The following is a 17,514-nucleotide window of genomic DNA, read 5'->3' as shown; positions in this document are numbered from 1 at the left end:
CACCAGAAGAAAACGTAAAATAAAGAGAAATCAAACAGTGAATTTCCAACAGAATCGGCAAAGCATAACTGCTCTGCATAGCGTGCTTAGAGATTCTATAGGTCTGGCGATTGTTTTGAGGAGGTCTATTTCATTGCAGGATAGCTGTACTGGGTATTCAAATTACGAGGGCGGGTGGAGGGGAATATATATAAATAAGATATAATGTGATAAGAGATATATAGAGAACGTTTGCACAACTTTCGTCAGCGTCTGAGTTTGTGGAATAACGTACGGTTCAGGTAATTGTCAACCCCGTAAGAATGTTCCTGGAACTGAAGTGCCGCTTTGTGTTTATACGAGAAATAAGTGCAGGCAAATGCTATTTTAAAGTTTCGTTTTTTTTTTTTTTTTTTGTCTATACTTTCGCGGGTTTGAATGGCTCCTTGGCTGCTGTTAGGTCGGTCGGTATCTCGGTGGATAATATATATTGGTGGATATATATACAAAAGTTACAAGAAGGTACCCGCGAAGTGGCACAAATAAACCTTGTGCGCTGACCATGTATGTCCAGCTCTGTTCAGCATAACAAAAAGATTAAGTTCCTATACATAAAACCTGAACATATCAGGCATCAATACAGCCACCTCTAGAGCACACCAATCTGTTAATGGAATGGGGAATATTCTTTCACGGGTTCCTTGATGTGCTTCATTTTCTTTGATTTAGCTACTCAGTATGTGCGAGTGGATTCCTGGCCAATCCTTCAGAATGGGCATGTCTCACAACGATTCATAAAGCTTGCACATAAAATTTCGGCTCACAGGCATATACAAAGCACAACAATCCGTTAATTCAGTGGTGAACTATACTTAATTTTTTATTTACTTTACTTTTTCTTCTGATTTAGCCATTCGGTATGTGCCTTTTGGGGATGTGCGCGTTCTTGGCCAATCCTGCAGAATGGGTGTGACCCACTGTGACACAAGAGGTGCAGAATTCCCAAATGTTCCTTGATAACTGTCGTACTTTTCTATGCATATACCTGTCATCACCAAATTGTACGCGTCGCTGTTAGTTGTAAAGCATTTGATTAATTTCTTTATTGAATCTTCGCTTTGCGTGCATTCCAACTTCTGCGTTGAGTCAGCTTTTCTTTTCTTTCTTTTTTTTTTTTTTCACGTGCGGCGCTCGAGCAAAAGGCAATGAATCCCTTCAGAAAAAGAAAACATAACACAAATCTACACCTGTCACCTCCATTGGCTAATGCCAAGATGCACAGGAGTTCCATATCACCACGTTAGAAATTGAAAGCGCTGCTATATATGTGGCTGTCTGATCATACGAGTGCTCATATAACGCTTCAAAGAAGAAACGAAGATGTATCCTGTACTTTTGAGGAAACGTTGAGACATCAGCCTCATTTGCATGAACAACTCACGCAATCCCAGCCACTTCGCTTCTGCCACGCAAAAGGTGCCGGTGAGTTCCGTCCAATGCGCCACCTAGGGTTGCTTGCCTTTCTTTTTTTTTTTTTTGACGAAACAAATCTGCTCTACATCTAAAGTCATCTAGGTAGCAATACTGCCCTTTTTTTGCGAGAATTATAAACTGATAGCTCGGGGGACATTTTCTTGGGCTATAGTAAGGCTTAAGGACATAATTCGACGTGTGCCTATCTTCATGATTATCCAAACAAGACAGGGGTACCCAGAAAATTTTAAACTGCCAACCATGATCGATGAAGGGGTGTCTGGAGTCTCCAGAGGCATCCCTTGTTTGACCAGTTATCTTCGTGGTTGCGTCTTAACGGTGCATAATAATTTCTCGCAGTTCCGGTTTATTGCTGCTTTTCTTTTCTTTCTTTTTTCGTAGAGAGGCCAATGGCTTGAAATGAAGCATTGCGCTTATCCACTCGTGGTCAAAAATGGGGCAAGGGGAACTTCAATTGTCCCGAGAGAACGGAGACAAGTTACTGAATATAATGCACCACGTTCGCACTTACCGATTGCAATTTTTACATATCGAGCTTCCAAAAAACGAAAATGCCAACGCCGGCTAGACACAAGCCGCAAGTGTACCGAAATCTCGGGCCAACTTCTAAGTTGTAAACGTGGCAGTACCACAGTCATCGAACGCCTCAATCACACATGCCTGAGCAGGAAAAGTAAAAACACGTAAATACAGCAACTTGTAAGAAAAGCAGTTCTATTATGTCAAAAGCGTTGACAACATGGATCGTCAACAAAGCTGTCGGGCCTGGGAGTCACTTGATGTCTGCGATGTTTCATTGCGATTCCATGTCGTACATTCAACACAATTCATTTTATTCACCAAAAAAAAACCTCCTGGCTAATCTGCTGGGCCAAACATGTAAAAATCAGTTCGAAGAGGTCCAGGCTACTACCACGTACGAGGCAACATGCGACAGGTTTACATATTTAGAGCGGAAAGACATTGGCTCAGATCCATACGGTGCAAGGAAGCGCAAGGAGTTACTATATATATAGATACAGTGGAACTTCACTTGAACGAACTTCAAGGGACCTCAGGAAAATGTTTGTTAAAGTGAAAGTTCACTCAACTAAAATAAGTATGTTGCCGCCTGTTATCACGAGCTAAAGGAAACACCGCGTGTTGAAATGCTATTTCAGCCCATTTATTTGTCACTCTGCTCATTTGGGAGTGGTAAGTGCGCCAAGCTGCGCACTTTCCGATGCGACCACGATTGCTTGGCGCTGGCTCTTAATCTTAGACAATGACGATGCTGAGATCCCAAATGCCTTCGCAACGTCGATTTGGCGCTGCCCCGAAGTCCAGCATACGCAAAACATCCCATTTTTCGTCTAGAGGAAGGCGCTTTCGTTTGGCGATCATGTTTAACCAGCACTCGAATGTCTTTTCTTTGTGGTTGTATAGGGCTAAATCTGTAGCTGTTGTTATGACTTTGGCTGGCTACGAGCTTATCTAGACAGCCAATCCAAGGAATCTTGGCCTATCCAGTTCAAAGCTAAAATAGGGCGCATCATTCGTATCTCGATTATGGATCACGGTTTTCAACGTAAAAATATGCTACAAAAGTGCGGGTTGTACTTGAAGTGATCAATATGACCTGGGAGGCATGGGATACATATGATGATGCCGCAGAATATGTTCGTAGGACTGAAATGCGCAGTGCACTGAATTTCTTTAAACTCAACGGCGTTTGCATTATGGGTATATACAACGGCGCTTCGGTGGGGGATTTAAAAAAGTTCGTACAATTGAATAGTTCTTTTAAATGACGTTCGTAAAAGTGGCATTTTACTGTATATACAAATGGGTTATGAACACTGTACACATGCAGACAGTACATCTATTCGATTCAACCAAGTTTCTCTCCACCTTCAGCACCTGTATAGGCCCTCTATTCTCCGAGATACAGCGGTGTACCCTATATACGCCCCCACGTGGTCTCGAGGGAGCAGTGCACCCTTGAACCTTAAACCGAGTGGGCTCACCACATGCAACTGGCACTACCTGCACATTTTCGTTTGTGGTGGTGCCATGCAATTATATAAAGTCAAACAAACCTAATACTAACCAGAAATTATCACAAGAAGACAATGATGAAGACAACGATGAAGGCTGTCTGATGAGTCCGCAAAGCTAGTAGAGCCGAGATGCCTTCTTCTTCGTCATAAAAGAAAATAACCTTAGCCCAGAGAGAACTGGCCAGCTTGTAGCCTTCGCAGGACGATTTGAAAACTATACCAAATTATCAATCATGCAAGTACCACTGACACAACAAACTCCTCTTAGGAAATGCACAGTGACTTAATAGATCTAAGTCACACTACATGTAAACCCGTGAGCAAAAGCATACGGACCAGGGGTTGCGCGATAAAGGCGATTTTCTCATCTGCCTATGAATGTAACATGAAATTAAAGACTGCAGTTTAAGCTTGGCATTGCGAAGTTCCCAGTACACTCGTAAATTTAAGTTTATGCATGGTAATGACGAAGAAATTAAGTTTTTTCATTGACCCAGTGGTCCACATATTTTGCTCACGGGTGTACACTCAACGAACACGCCCACCTCTCTTGTGAGTCGCATCTCGTGTGGTAACATTTATCGGAAGTGCGTCCCGCGGCCGTCTCTTTATTGTGAATTGTCGCTGTTCTGAAGTGTTCGCATGACCTGAACACAACACACTACAAAACAATGTGCGAGCAAAAGGAACGTCTCACAGTGAGACTGTGCGCGAGTATGATAGCTAAGGTATATTAACGCCGGCAAAAATAAATGCTGGTGATAATTTAGAAATATCACAGCTGCTTCCATGGAAATGTTTTCATTGCTTAATTAAATGTGTGCACTCTTCACGCAAGGAGTTTATCCTGGTCAGATAGACTTCACCTGAAACATGGAAGCAACAGAAGGCTTTAGAAAACACCCACATAAGAGCATTAACATATAACGATTTATGAAAAAAGCAACAGTTGAATAGATATCGCTAACTTTGGTACGCACATATCCGGTGTTCAAAAATCATTCGTTATTTCGTCGATGTACACCTACAAGGTCAAGCCTTCCCGTTGAAGATGAGCTTCCAATTTTAGAAATACAGTGCCACTATACGGCAGGCATAATAGGACCTCGCATAATTTTCCTACTTATTATAAGATGCCGCATCGCATGTGAGCCGGTCTACAAATAACAGCTTTTGGCTGCGTGCAGTTGCACATTCTATAGTCGGAAATAAACATGGGATATACAATTCTGTGTAGCTGCGATAGCTGTGGGATATGTAATACATTACATATACATAATACATACATCTATTAGAGTTACATAATGGGGGCCAAGAGAATTGAAACGCAGTCGGAGACGGCAGATGACTAGGTGGTGCGATGATATTAGGAAACTTTCAGGCGTAAGATGACGTCAGCTGGCACAAAACAGAAGTATATGTACAGGGTCGACCACATCTAAGGTGAACACTTCATTAGTATTCAGGACATCATAGAAGCTGATGTTCAGTACATAATTCGAAAAATCATTATTGTGTTAATCGACGCCATGATTACACATCGTATAACGAACATTTCACTCGTGAAGTATAGAATAAACGCTGTAGTTTTACCGGCTTGAATACTAATGAGGTGTTCACCTTAGATGTGGTTGACCCTGTACATCGATGATTGGAAAGTTTATGTTCTCTACTGGACATAAATTGGCTGATGAGTACGATGATGATGATGCAGCTGTGGATACTTCAGCACAGCATGACCCGCATAACGCGATTGATCTTGCCTGACCATATTCCATTCTCATCGCACGCTTCTCCAGGCGGCACGATACAAGCGATAATGTAGACAAAGCCCCGTTCGGACCAATGACAGAGCCTGAAAAAGTATAAAATGGTTACATTATTCTAACTCAGCAAATCATGCAACATGTTATTTTGGACCTTCGGTAGGCACCCTGACCCGTAGGAACAACCCAGCGGTGCACTGACGGCTTAATTAGTTATCAAGTTTAAGCGTAATGTAGGCACGTCGTCGTACTTATAGTCGTGATTCATATAAAAGGGAACACTAATTTCGTTTTTAAGCAACGATTACTCATGATGTGTGTTCGGATCTGGGCCCGAATTCAGAAAAACGTCTTACGCTACAATTTTTCGTAAGAAACAATTTTAGCCAATCAGGATGTCATACATATCATGCATTAGCCAAGGCGGCCAGCCAATGGCAAAGCGAACTTACGAAAGAAAGCTTTGTGAATCTGGCCCCTGGTGTGTAAATAAGTATATTTGTCTCATTGAACACTTTAATGTGGGGTATATGTGTGCCTACCCACTACACAGCTTCCAGAAAGCACTTATACACATTGCTCGAGGGAGTGCATATATATACACCTTATATACCGAATTTTAGTGTCTGCACTGTACGTTTTCGAATTGAATACGAAATAGTTTCTAGCCAGCTACGTCAACTAACAGATAACTGAAGGTAAGTAAATGTATTTTTTACAAAACGAAACGAAAGCGCAGGAAACAAAGGGATCAATGTCATTTCCGGTGATGCAGTAACGCCCAAACCTCTTATCGTGGCTTGCAGGGCTTGCAGATCACACGTCCCATTTGCGTACGTGCTTGCTTGCTATTGTCATCCAGAGCGTCCACACTCCGAAATATAAATAATTAAGTTGCCAATCTTTGTGTCATCGACGCTTTCTTGAAGACAACGTGCAAGGAGCGACGTCGGGAATTACCCAGCAGGCGCACCAAAACTATAGAGCTTGGTTGCCGAACAAAATACTTCTTCTTTAAGAATAAGCTACATATAAATAACGCCACAACGTCTTGTTGGCGTCTTTAACTACGTGATTCATCCCACTAATATGACAGTGGTCATGGTGTACTGTCTTTGCAGACGTACAAAATACAAAGGTTCAAATTCGTTGCATCAATGAACACAGGGCATTTGAAAGAGAATGCCCGCTGTGCAGCAGTCAGCAGTCGTCCTTTATAAATCGATGGCGCATACTGGGTCGCTTAAGATACTGAAATTTGTCCGGTGTTCTGCAGATGAGCATCAGAACGTAGCGTTTATTTGACCGCAGCTTAAATAAATGAACAACACCCCAGTCGGTACCCTCAGCTTTACATACGGCACCAAAGAGAAACCAACGCACACCTTGCGCAGTGGTAAGCAATGAGAAGTTTACGCGGCCAACTCATTTTGCAAATACCTATTCCCTTATTTGTATGTTGAGTATAACAGTGCTGTTATCATAAGAAAGTGAAATGGTAAGTTTTTGGACGAGGGCCACGTTAAGGCATCGAATCAAACCCGTTTGCCACCCGTTCTCGCCACCATTTCAAGTGGCGACGCCGGCGTGTACGGAGCATAATACGCGGCGAGCAGCCGCAGTCGAACCGTTATAAAGGTAGAAGATAATGCCGTTGCACCAGACAAATAAGTTTGCACGCCCGTAAGTAAAAAAAGCGCGCCGACAACATCGAAAAATGCGCGGGCCGGCTCTCCGAATATCCGGCGCCTATGGGCGGCGCCATGTTTGTTTACATTGCCGCTTAAAGCAGTCATGGCGGCCTCCATCGAACGCGACGGGCTGCCACAAAGAAGGGCGGCGGGCGACGGTAAAGGGAAGTGATTTACCTGTGACTCGCACTAGCGTGGGTCTTGGCACCTTTGCGGGTCGGCCAGAAGGCGTTAAGAAGGCAGTAATGGTCGCTAAGAGCGCCGGGAACAGCGCCGACGCAGCTCTGAGAGCCGGCGGCATCGCCGGCGCCGAGGCAGCCGCACGCTTCGCGCGAGATTTATGGCGTCCACGACGCGCGAGGGCCGGCGTCCGTGTTTTGGCGCCCTCTTTTGAACCGCGCAGCCGTTGCGAGCCTCCGGCGTGGCACGCCGCGTGGCAATTCCCGCGTGCGCCGGCCGTCGGAGAAGACGGCATGAGTCCCGGCATAGCGCCGGGCGACTTATTCGAAATAAACTTGTGTGATGTGACAGATGCCTCCCCGATTATTTGACTTTTTTTTTTTATTCCGCGAGAACAGCGTTTAGGGAAATAAGCAAAACAATATATTTATTAAGCATGCATGTGACAACAACGCTGGCAGACGGCTGACCATGATATAAGCCTTAGATTTTCAGCTACGACGCTGTCGAATATACTGACAAGTATTTGAAGAAGGTCAACGGCCGCAAGGTGAATGAGTTCCGTACTATATATATTCTACGCTGAATGCGGTAAAGCGAACCGACATTTGCGCAAACGAGGACACAAGCGAGCAGTTTAGCACACATGCGTCAGCAGCATCCCGTTTCCATGCCGGCGACGGAGTCGCAGAGACATAGGTGAACAAAAATTACGAGTAAATAGCTCACAACTCGAACGGGTGAAAGAAAATAATTTTTATTTCAGGTATGGTGCACTTCTCTAACGATATCTTGACGCTTCGAAATAAAGCGGCACATAGTAGCGGCATCGGCCGTTAAAGTGACTTCTTAGAGTAGGGCGAGTGAAAAAAAAAAAAGTAGTGAGAACTGATCAAAACGAAATGAAAATCCTACCTTATATCCTGAGTGCACTCCTATCCAGGCGGAAAGAAATGAAAACTTCGCGGCGGCAAGTGAATATGAATGCTGATCTAATCATGCGGCAGCGAGCAAGGACGGCTAGCGTCTCGATCGCCGGGGTTGTCCCCGACCGACTCCTGTGATGCAACACCGGTGAACGTCGGAGTGCTACTAAACTAGAGCGACTTCCGGCCCCCATTCACTTCCGTCGGCGACGCGCAAAATAAACCTTGTTTCGCGGCGCGCTCGATCTGCGAAGGCCGTGCGCATGCGTGCGCGCGTTGAGGCGGAGCGTTCTTTGTCACGTGCCGATTACGTCACTCAGTAGGGGTGGCCATGGCAGCCGGGAACGAGAGTGGAAAATCCTCTCGCGCAGGCGAGGGAGCACGCCTCCTCTCGCGCGGCTCCAGGCTCCGCAGAGGAGTGCGCGTGGCTCGCCGGCGGCGAGGAGGCGGCGCGGCCTGCTACGCGCGTAGCCGGACTACTCTCGACGGCGGACGCCGCCGTGTCGTGAGTGAGGAGGACACGAGAGAGCTGGCAGATATTAATTGCCGCTGGAAGAAATTATAATGCGGTCTCAGGGCTAGGAGGGAAATGTTCTTGGCGTCTCATTCGCCCAGAAGGGAATCGATCATGGGGCGCGCGGCAGCGACGTAGCAGTGAGCGACAAGCAGCAGCAGCGGTGGAGGACCCCGCCGGAGCTCTCTCCCTCGTGTGCGGCGCGCGAGAAAGGTGCAGAGGGCGCTGTGGCCAGGGCAGCCCCTCTTCAGCCCCCCCCCCTCCCCGTATAACAGGCGAGCGGCCGTGGGCCGGCGGCACAGTCGTGCCCTGAGGCTTGATCGGGTGGAGTTCGGTCGGCATCGTGTGCTCCTACCAGTTTGTGTGTTCCCTCCCGTGTGCTACTGCTGCTGCGACTGCGTTTCGCGCCACCCCATGGCGCCCCCGCGTGGGCCCTGAGTTGCGACACCCATGAGTTCGTACCAGTTCGTCAACTCGCTGGCCTCCTGCTACGGCCAGCAGCGAGGCCAGGACACGGACTACTACACGCCGCAGGTGCAACCGTATGCCGCCACCGGCTGCTACAGCGGCCCGGCGTCGCCCGTGCAGCCGTACGGCGGACCGTACAGCCAGCCGGCGGCGCACCTGCAGAACGGCGGCGCCGAGCACGGCTTTCCCGGCTGCGGCCAGCGGCTCCCCGGCGGCGCGGGACACCCGAGTCCGCGCACGCCCACGCCGTCCGCGGCCAGCTGCAAGTACGCGGCACCCGAGTCGACGGCCGCGTCGCCTCAAGACCTGAGCGCCTCGAGTACCCAGTCGCCGTCGAGCCCCGAGACGCGAGGCTCGTCGCCGTCGCCGGTACAGCCCGCGCAGGGTGCGCACAGCAGTCCGCCGAGGAGCGCGGCGGCCGCAGCGCAGGCCACGCCGACAGCTGGGAGCCAACCGCAGCAGCAACAACCGCAGCCGCAGCAGCAGCAGTCGTCGCAGCAGAAGCCCGCTTACCCCGCCAACCCGCCACAGATCTACCCCTGGATGCGAAAAGTCCACGTCGGCCAGAGTGAGTCGCTGCCACACGCATTGCACCGCGCGCTAGTAAACACGCGGCACGCGCGAGCACAGACCACGCGGAGGCGTTGCCGGAGCCAACGCGAGCTGCGCGCTCTTCTCCAGCGGCGCTCGTAAATATCGCGCCGGTCTCCTCCCCTCGCGGCTCTCGAGAGGTCCGCGCGGCTCGTAATCCTGTCAGCACCGTGGCCGCGGGGTGCGTCTCGAGTGGCCCCGGCGGCGTGCTCGAGGCAGACCCCATAAAAACGAGCAGCCCAATGGCCAACTCGGAGGGTGTCTATTGCCGGCCGAAGGCTAATACGCGCGCGCTGTTTGTGAACGACCGGGCCCGACCCAATCCCGACCGCGCTGCTGGCAGTTTTAACGGCCCGGACAAATTTACGGCCGGCGGTGCCGCTGCCTAAAGTGCTGCTCTCGCTCCCCCCGCTTACGAAGCTCGGAGTCGCTGCGCGGTTCGGCCGAAGAAGGACGGCCTTCCTATCGGCCTTCGTGAGCTTCGCCTGAATGAAAACCCCGCTACGCGAAGTGTTGTGGCCTCGCGTCGCATAAAGCCTGCTAAACTGCAGTCGCGTGGCCGGCGCGCTGTTTCGATCGCGACGTTCGCTCGGTGCGCGTGCTTTTCTTTGCCACCTGTGCGTCGTCAGGCAGTTGTGCGAAAACGCCGTCGGTGATATATGAAGCGCTCGCTCGCGTTTGTGGCAGGCCGTGTTGGCGAATAGCGTGCCATGTGAGAGAACTGAAATAAATGTTGTCATGTCATTCTGCCACGGGCGAAGTGATTTTTTAACACCCTTATACAGGTCGTAACGCTGTCTACGGCAAGTGTCGCTCTGTAGTCTGCGGAAAATAGTGACAATACATGCGTGCCAGCTGCGAGAGCCTATCGCAATGCCACGACTCTTGTTATTCTCCAAGCAATGTAGTCGGTATACTGAGATCAGCTTGGACGCAGCAACTTTGGCTACGACGTTATGCGATGCACGAGCAAATTAAAAAATCTGAGGGCTATATGATAATGTCGTGAGGGACAGGTTTTATCATACGCGCGCGTTCATATACATATGTATACAATGCTAAAAAAAATATTTTTCTGAGCTCTCTGCTTTCAGCCGTTTTGAATTTTTGATTCTGGGCAGGAAACGTTAAAGAAAAATTCGTGTGTTCAATCACTACTTTAGGATGAAGGTTTAAAATGTGTGGGGCAAGAACTTCACTGAGCACAATATGCCGGAAACGATGTCTTCCATGTGGTTTTGGCACGAACGTTCGTGACAGACAGCAGGTTCGCGATAATATAACAAGGGAAGGCCGTTATTAAATGGTTCACGCGCAAGCAGATCTATGCGTGCAGCTCTCGTTGAGAATTTTCATGTTATGGTCGTATCACGCCTTATTCACGACCGTGTTTTTTGATCAAGCGCATAATATTTTCCACTATGCTTTCTGCATGTGATCTAGTAAAGTATCCGAATAATCGGTGTTTAACCTTGCTGGCGTTAAATGTTTTCGTCAAGTTTCAGGCCGTATACAGGTAGTCCTATGATATAGTTCAGGGAATGAGTGTTCTAATGCATTGATTGACAGAAAGCGAAATTCAAATCCTCCGTCGGTGCCTTGAACGTGTCGTCGACAGCTGCGAGTTTTCATCGAAGTTGTTTTGTTATTTGTCGTCACTGTGGTGGACCTGGCAGCCTAACAAAGACTTACCCTGCGCGAACAAAATCTCTTCTTAGCGTAAAGAAGGAGAACGACTAGTTTGCAGGCGTAGGTATTGAATTATTGTGCTAAAATGGCGACCGAGCACACCGGACCTCGATACACCAGTGTCTTTAGCTAACTCTCTCTTGTTTCCCGACAATGAATGAATGAATAGATAATTTATTGAAAGGGTGGCTCATAAGCCTAAGCAGAGAAATAAGTGCTCGCTTCACAGCCAACATTGGGACAGATGCGATCAATGAAAAAAATTAACCCGAGCATATAACGTCTATGGTATACGTTATCAGGGTAACATGCGGCATCAGCTATATGCTCCACATACCACGAAAAAAATATATCATAATTTTACAACACTAAACTATTCGCCTAACGTTTACACGCAATTTTAGATGTAATAGATCGATACTGTCATATCACCAATTCACATTTTAAAAATGCTGAAATTCGCGGTGAATAGACTCCCACATGCATTGCTGCAAACGCAGGCCTCTATAGGTGGGACATGTATCTTGGCGCGGACAAAGGCACGTGATTCTAATCAGTAACGTAATAGCGTTGTTTCCCGCAGAATTTTCAGAAACTATGTCATAAATTTGTTGTTCTTTGCTACCTATATTTATCTTTCTCTAACTCAATGCTCGAACAATGTCAGTAGTGCTCGACGTACGCAGTTTAGTTGATATTACTGATATGTTAAAATATGCAAATAAATCACCTTTCACTCGCGGGCTTTTTATAAAGACCGACGTGCGAAATTATGTTAGAAAATGAAAATGTTCTGAAGCAAAGCAAGCGAATGAGGTATAAGATATGTAGGCAAAAACCCTTAGTACTTGTTCGCTGTCTGAAACCATGTCACGCGCGCCTCAATTTCGGTGTAATGCACTAGACAGTAGCTAAAACAACTAAAGACAAGTATGCTGCCCTGATATTCTTTGAACAAAGCAAGGATGTAACGTCTAGAGTCTCACTGCGCGTGCGTGCAAAACGAAAGTATTTGGCATTGGACGCGATTCAACAGGCGCGTTCGTGATTGGTTGACACCGGGCACGCCTTCCTAATCCACCAATTGCTGCAAAGACGTTGCCACTGCGTGAAGCCTTTCTGCATCTGTCGCCGCTGCGGGGCTGCTGTGGTTGGGATACGATGTCTGCATAATGTGAAAGAATGCTGTGGGCATTCCTTAATACCTTCGTAGCAGACACTGTGAGAGCATCGCGTTTGCCGTGATTTCATGCAAGTCTCCACTTACATCTCATCGGGTCTATTCATCCGCCAGGCTGAGTAGGACGGACTGTCGATGTGGAGGCTGCCAGTTCACAGTAAAGAAAGGAGCAATCGCGGATCGAACACGTCGCTTAGCTTTATTGAGGTCCAGCAGGCGCTTATGGATACGAAACCCAATCAAAGTACGGATGGGCGGGGTCATCGGTGAGTGCTGGTGTGCAGGTGAAAATTCACGTTAAATAATGTTATGTAGCCTAAGATTGGATTTACAGCAGATCATTCTCACAGAAAATTCTGTCTTTCAGTTTCACCGAATGAAGTCTTTTGGTATCTGACGCCAATTTCGTACTTCTGAATTCCACTCAGTCCTGCATAATTTTTCCCTACCCATGGTGACATGAAGAACGCCATGCAGTACGTTCACACCGGTCCATACCAGAAGTTTCTTTCAAAGCTGGCTTTTTACCACTATTTCGTGCTATTCTTTGTTTTCATTAATACGTCATTAAAAAAAATGGAGAGTTAGTCACCGTACAATGGCCACAGCTCCTGCTTTTCAAATGTCAGTAATAAAAATAAGTAATATATGAAGAATAGGTATAAGCTAAGAAATACATAAACGAAGTAAGGCAAGTCCTGATGCGTGTGCGAGATACACAAGAGTGCATATATAGATTTAAAAGGCGAAACGCAGGCTACCTGCGCTCGCTACCTTAGAGCTGTAAAACCACATGAGATTGCAACGTGGTACTGGATGCACGGGCGCACATGTGAGAATTATACAGAGATAACATGCAAATGCTGATACAAAATGTGAAAGCACTGTTCTTGTTGGTATTGTGTATTTGTTGCTACAACGTTTCCCCAGAAAGCTTGGCGAGTAAGATTTCTGTGTGAGCGCTATTTATATACTCACTTCTAGTACCTTCTATAGCGCATACTCTGCGAGCGAGACCACTGACACTTGCCTCACTAGACCTGCTTCTAAGAATGTAATCAAAATATGTGACTTGTTTCGGTATATAGCCTCGCCCAAAAAAATGTGTCTGGAATCAATCCTAGGTTGATCAGGGAGTTCTCGCGACACGTGCAGTGTTGCGATAAGTCCTTCACCTATTCAAATAATAATGTCGACTGAAACTGATCTCTTTTTTTTTAATGTTCGGCGCGGTCCGGCGTATCTAACTCAATGTTAATTACCAGCGTTACCAGACCACTAAAACTTACGTTTTGTTATTGTTTTCTGCCTGACGTTGTGTCTAATCTCGCTGATCTGTATAAAACAAAGCAAGCAGAATATTTATCACGCTATGCAATTCAAGCCGTGAAGCTCAACTAAAGGTATAGCTCTCCTGTATAAACATTTAGTGTTATGACTATCCAGATGAATGCGTAATATTGCACAGTAAACCTCATTTTCCTCCGTGGACGTCAAACAGTGACTCTTGCAGTAGGCATCGCGAGCTTTTCATCGCTCATTTTTTTACAATAAACAAATAAATGCGGCCGCGAAATCAAGCTAGACTCACGCGTGCATGCAGAATAAGAAATCGCTAATTTGGATACACTCTATATAGAACTGCGAAGCGTGCGTTTCTTAACTGTTTGCTATCAGACGCTCGAGAAAAACGGCGAAAGTCCGCAGTCTTGCCACGAAACACAGGATTACAGCAGGAATGGCGCTGTAGGAGTGAGACAGACAGAAAGAGAGAGGAAGAAGAGGAAGGGAGGAGAAGGGCAGAGATTCCGAACTGCCAGAGCCTGCCCTTTTGTCGGTTCGCGCGCAGTGCGCGAGGTGGGGGGGAACGCGAGCGTCATAAATTACACCGCGAAAAAACCATTATGTCCAATCGATGCTTCCGAAGATATTGGCCGGAATCCACCTAATAATACGCGGCCAAGCGCGCACTACCAGCCCGCGCACCCGCAGGAAGTTTCCACGAAGGGCCCGCAGGAATCCACGGAAGGAAACTCTGGTCCATGTATGTGTCTATCTGTGTATGTATATATTACTCGTGGATACATACGGAGTGCTGTGCACCGTCTCGCAGTCCGTGGACGCGGGTGCGTGTATGTATGTATGAATGTATGCGACTGCGGGGTCTGCACAGGCGCGTGTGTGGCTGCGCGCTTGTGTCGCAGTGGAAACCGCTCGCACGACGTCCGTATAGGTGGCGCCTCCCCCCTTTTCCCGCTGACTGATGATGCGCCGCGCCTAATGATCGATGCTGCCGGTGTGTGTCACTGAAGCAGCCACCAGGGTTCGTGCGCTACGCGACGAGCCAGAGGCGAAGCTGTTGGAAGCGAGAGGAGACGCTCGAATAAGAGGGGGGGGGGGGGGCTCGCAAACGCGGTGGTGGGGGGGATGCCGTATCTTGATGGGTCCCTAATAACGAGTTCCAGGCCGGCGTCAATGGGACACTGTTTGACTGCGGCGTATCTTCCGCGGGTAAGCCCTCGCAGGAACCCCTGTCTGTCTCCCCCAACCGAGCCGCCGACCAACCAACCGGCCGGAGGAGACCTCGGGCCTCACACTCGGGCTCGCCGCAGTTGCGTGCAGTAGAGCGCGAGCTCCGCGTCGGGCTGCGTCATGTTAACGTGCAAATTCAATCTACAGTGTCCTTAGCTGTGTGAACGTGCGCTTGCTGACACGTGTATGCCACGCAAAGTTATAGCTGGCGCGTATACGGCTAAATCAAAATAAGCATCACCACTCGAACACCGCTAGAATAGCGAGCAAGGAGGATCTGTAAGTATACAGAGTCGTTGTATGACAACAGGATAGGTAACTACGAAAGAAAGACGCGAAATGAGGACTTGATACGAGCAAAATTATGTTTAAAGCTCCCTGTGTAAGTGCACTGTAATTGAGGAATGTGCCCATCCAGCGATAACGTTTTGCACCTCGCCTTCTCGTTGCAGCCAGTGTTCTCGCCGTGTCAGTGCGACGCTTACGTGGCGCGTGAGTTGAGGCTTCTCGCGGCACCTAGATTTGACAGCGCTGCACCGTAGTAGTGGGACGGGGCCTGCGCTCCTGGCTCGCATGCCAACAGCCGACTAGGCTGCCACCGCTGCAGCAGCCACGCTGCTATCAGCTGCAGTCTGGTGGGGAGATTCGCGGAAGATGCGGCCGACGGCGTCGCTTAGAATTTCTGCGCGATGGGCAGGCTTCTTCTGCGAGGCATGTTTACACTGCCACGAAAGCACGCGTTGCGTGGGTTCTCTTGATACGCGATCCAGTTGAGGGAGCACTGTGAATAGCCAGTGCGTGTGCGCTTATCGGTGGCAGATCGCGCCGGGAAGAGCACTTTGTGTAAGCACCCGACAACGTTAAATGAAGTATCAAGAATGTACGCTTCCTTAAAGAACGTAGCTGTTCCATGTTTGTTCGCTATATACAAGAACGTACCGTCTGTCGGCATACGTCATTCGGTGGTTCAGAAGGTTTAGCCAGAGATTAATGAAGTGATTAAGCGTTCGTGTTCTCATTCCTTCAACTGTTGAGTAATCGAGGCAAATGCTGGTTGTTTTCACGTCTGCTGTCACACATCAGAACTACCAAAGAAAAGCTAATCGATTAGTTGTATATTGGTTACGTCAACTCATACTGAAACTTCTAACCGACAACCGATTAAAGAAAACGTACAAGAGACGATGAAAATGGCATATGTATGTATACGTTGACCGCACGTGGTAAGGTATCGTTGTATAGCAACTAGAAAAGATCGGTTAATCGATGGCATCTACATATACACTTTAAACATGCCCGGACCCTCATTTAAGTAAATCAAAACTGTTCTGAAAAAGTCCTCTGTGCTGCACCATTTGCGGTGAGGCGAAATGCGATGATTTACACAGTTCATGCATAAGAAGTTGTGCCTCGTAAGATCACAAGAACGGCACCTTTCTTCCCCTCCGTCGCATTTTCTACACATTAGTATGCATTAGGTGAATATGAAAGGGAGTTTACTTTCTTGTTGCATGCCCTTTGAAGTTAAATAAAGCGTCTGAGGGTTCGTTTACACAACGATACGTTTCCTAGGCTATATATACTGCTAAGAGCTCATAGTCTTGGCTTGCTTTCGGAAAAGTAGCACAACAGGTGCAAATCATGCGGCATTTACAATAAATAGGATGTCTGACAAAGTGCACGTGACAATCGCGCCATGATGAAAGCGGCGAAGAGGCCTGTTTGCACAGATGTCAATACTAATTCAAAATATGCCTATCTAGGGGATTTAATAATCATAATAAGAACGTCTTCCCGCGTCATGCCCGTCAAATATTTCTTAACACTATATTTTCTATGGGGGTCCTCGATAATAATGGTTGGGATCCAAAGCATATCTATACGTTTCGGAACACACGTGTTCCGCACATAGCCTGACTACACACACTGGTACTTTAGTGGACGCCAGTACACTGCCCAATAGAAAATCCCACTAGTGAACAATGACAGGCCCAGCCGTTCTGGCTTCTGTAATTGTTCGGCCAGTTTTACTGACTCAATGTAAGCGCACGACCTTGACAACACGCTTTTCTAAGTATGGCTGGCACAACAGCGTTATCCCCAGAAAGCGCGCGTTGCCACACACAGTACCATGCAGCAGCGTAAACGATGTGTGGAAAGTTCTAACGTTGCTGTTAGGGTGGTACGAAAAGCAACTACTCGCTTAATGGTTGAAAGCTCTTAGCTGTCGCGAAGTGCTTGAAGAGAACCGTGCAGTAACTCATTCGTCGCAGGGTTCCGTTCCCCACGCAGTTGCGTGAAAAGCGGAGTGTAATCGGGGCTTATCTCTTTATCTGCCGCTAAATTAGCCACACGCCCCGTGAGTGGCGCGGCCGGTAGTGGTCTCTCTCGTCAGCGCAATTTCACGCCACTGTCATGGCAACACTGTGTATCCAGCATTTGTGTACAGGAGAATGAGACGCTAT

At 47.7% G+C, this 17,514-nt stretch overlaps 1 protein-coding gene across 1 annotated transcript in view; it reads left to right on the top strand.

Annotated features, from left to right (window-relative positions):
• The first annotated feature begins 8,638 nt into the window (after window positions 1–8,638).
• Window positions 8,639–17,514, top strand: part of LOC119455548 (homeobox protein Hox-B5) — a 67,316-nt gene continuing 58,440 nt past the window's right edge. The window contains exon 1 of the mRNA XM_037716951.2: window positions 8,639–9,625. Coding sequence (XP_037572879.1) covers window positions 9,040–9,625 — 586 coding nt within the window. The 5' untranslated portion in view covers window positions 8,639–9,039. The remainder of the gene's footprint in view (window positions 9,626–17,514) is intronic.

Source organism: Dermacentor silvarum, chromosome 6 (assembly GCF_013339745.2).
Source record: "Dermacentor silvarum isolate Dsil-2018 chromosome 6, BIME_Dsil_1.4, whole genome shotgun sequence".
NCBI classification, from domain to species: domain Eukaryota; kingdom Metazoa; phylum Arthropoda; class Arachnida; order Ixodida; family Ixodidae; genus Dermacentor; species Dermacentor silvarum.
This window is presented reverse-complemented; position numbering and strand designations above follow the sequence as displayed.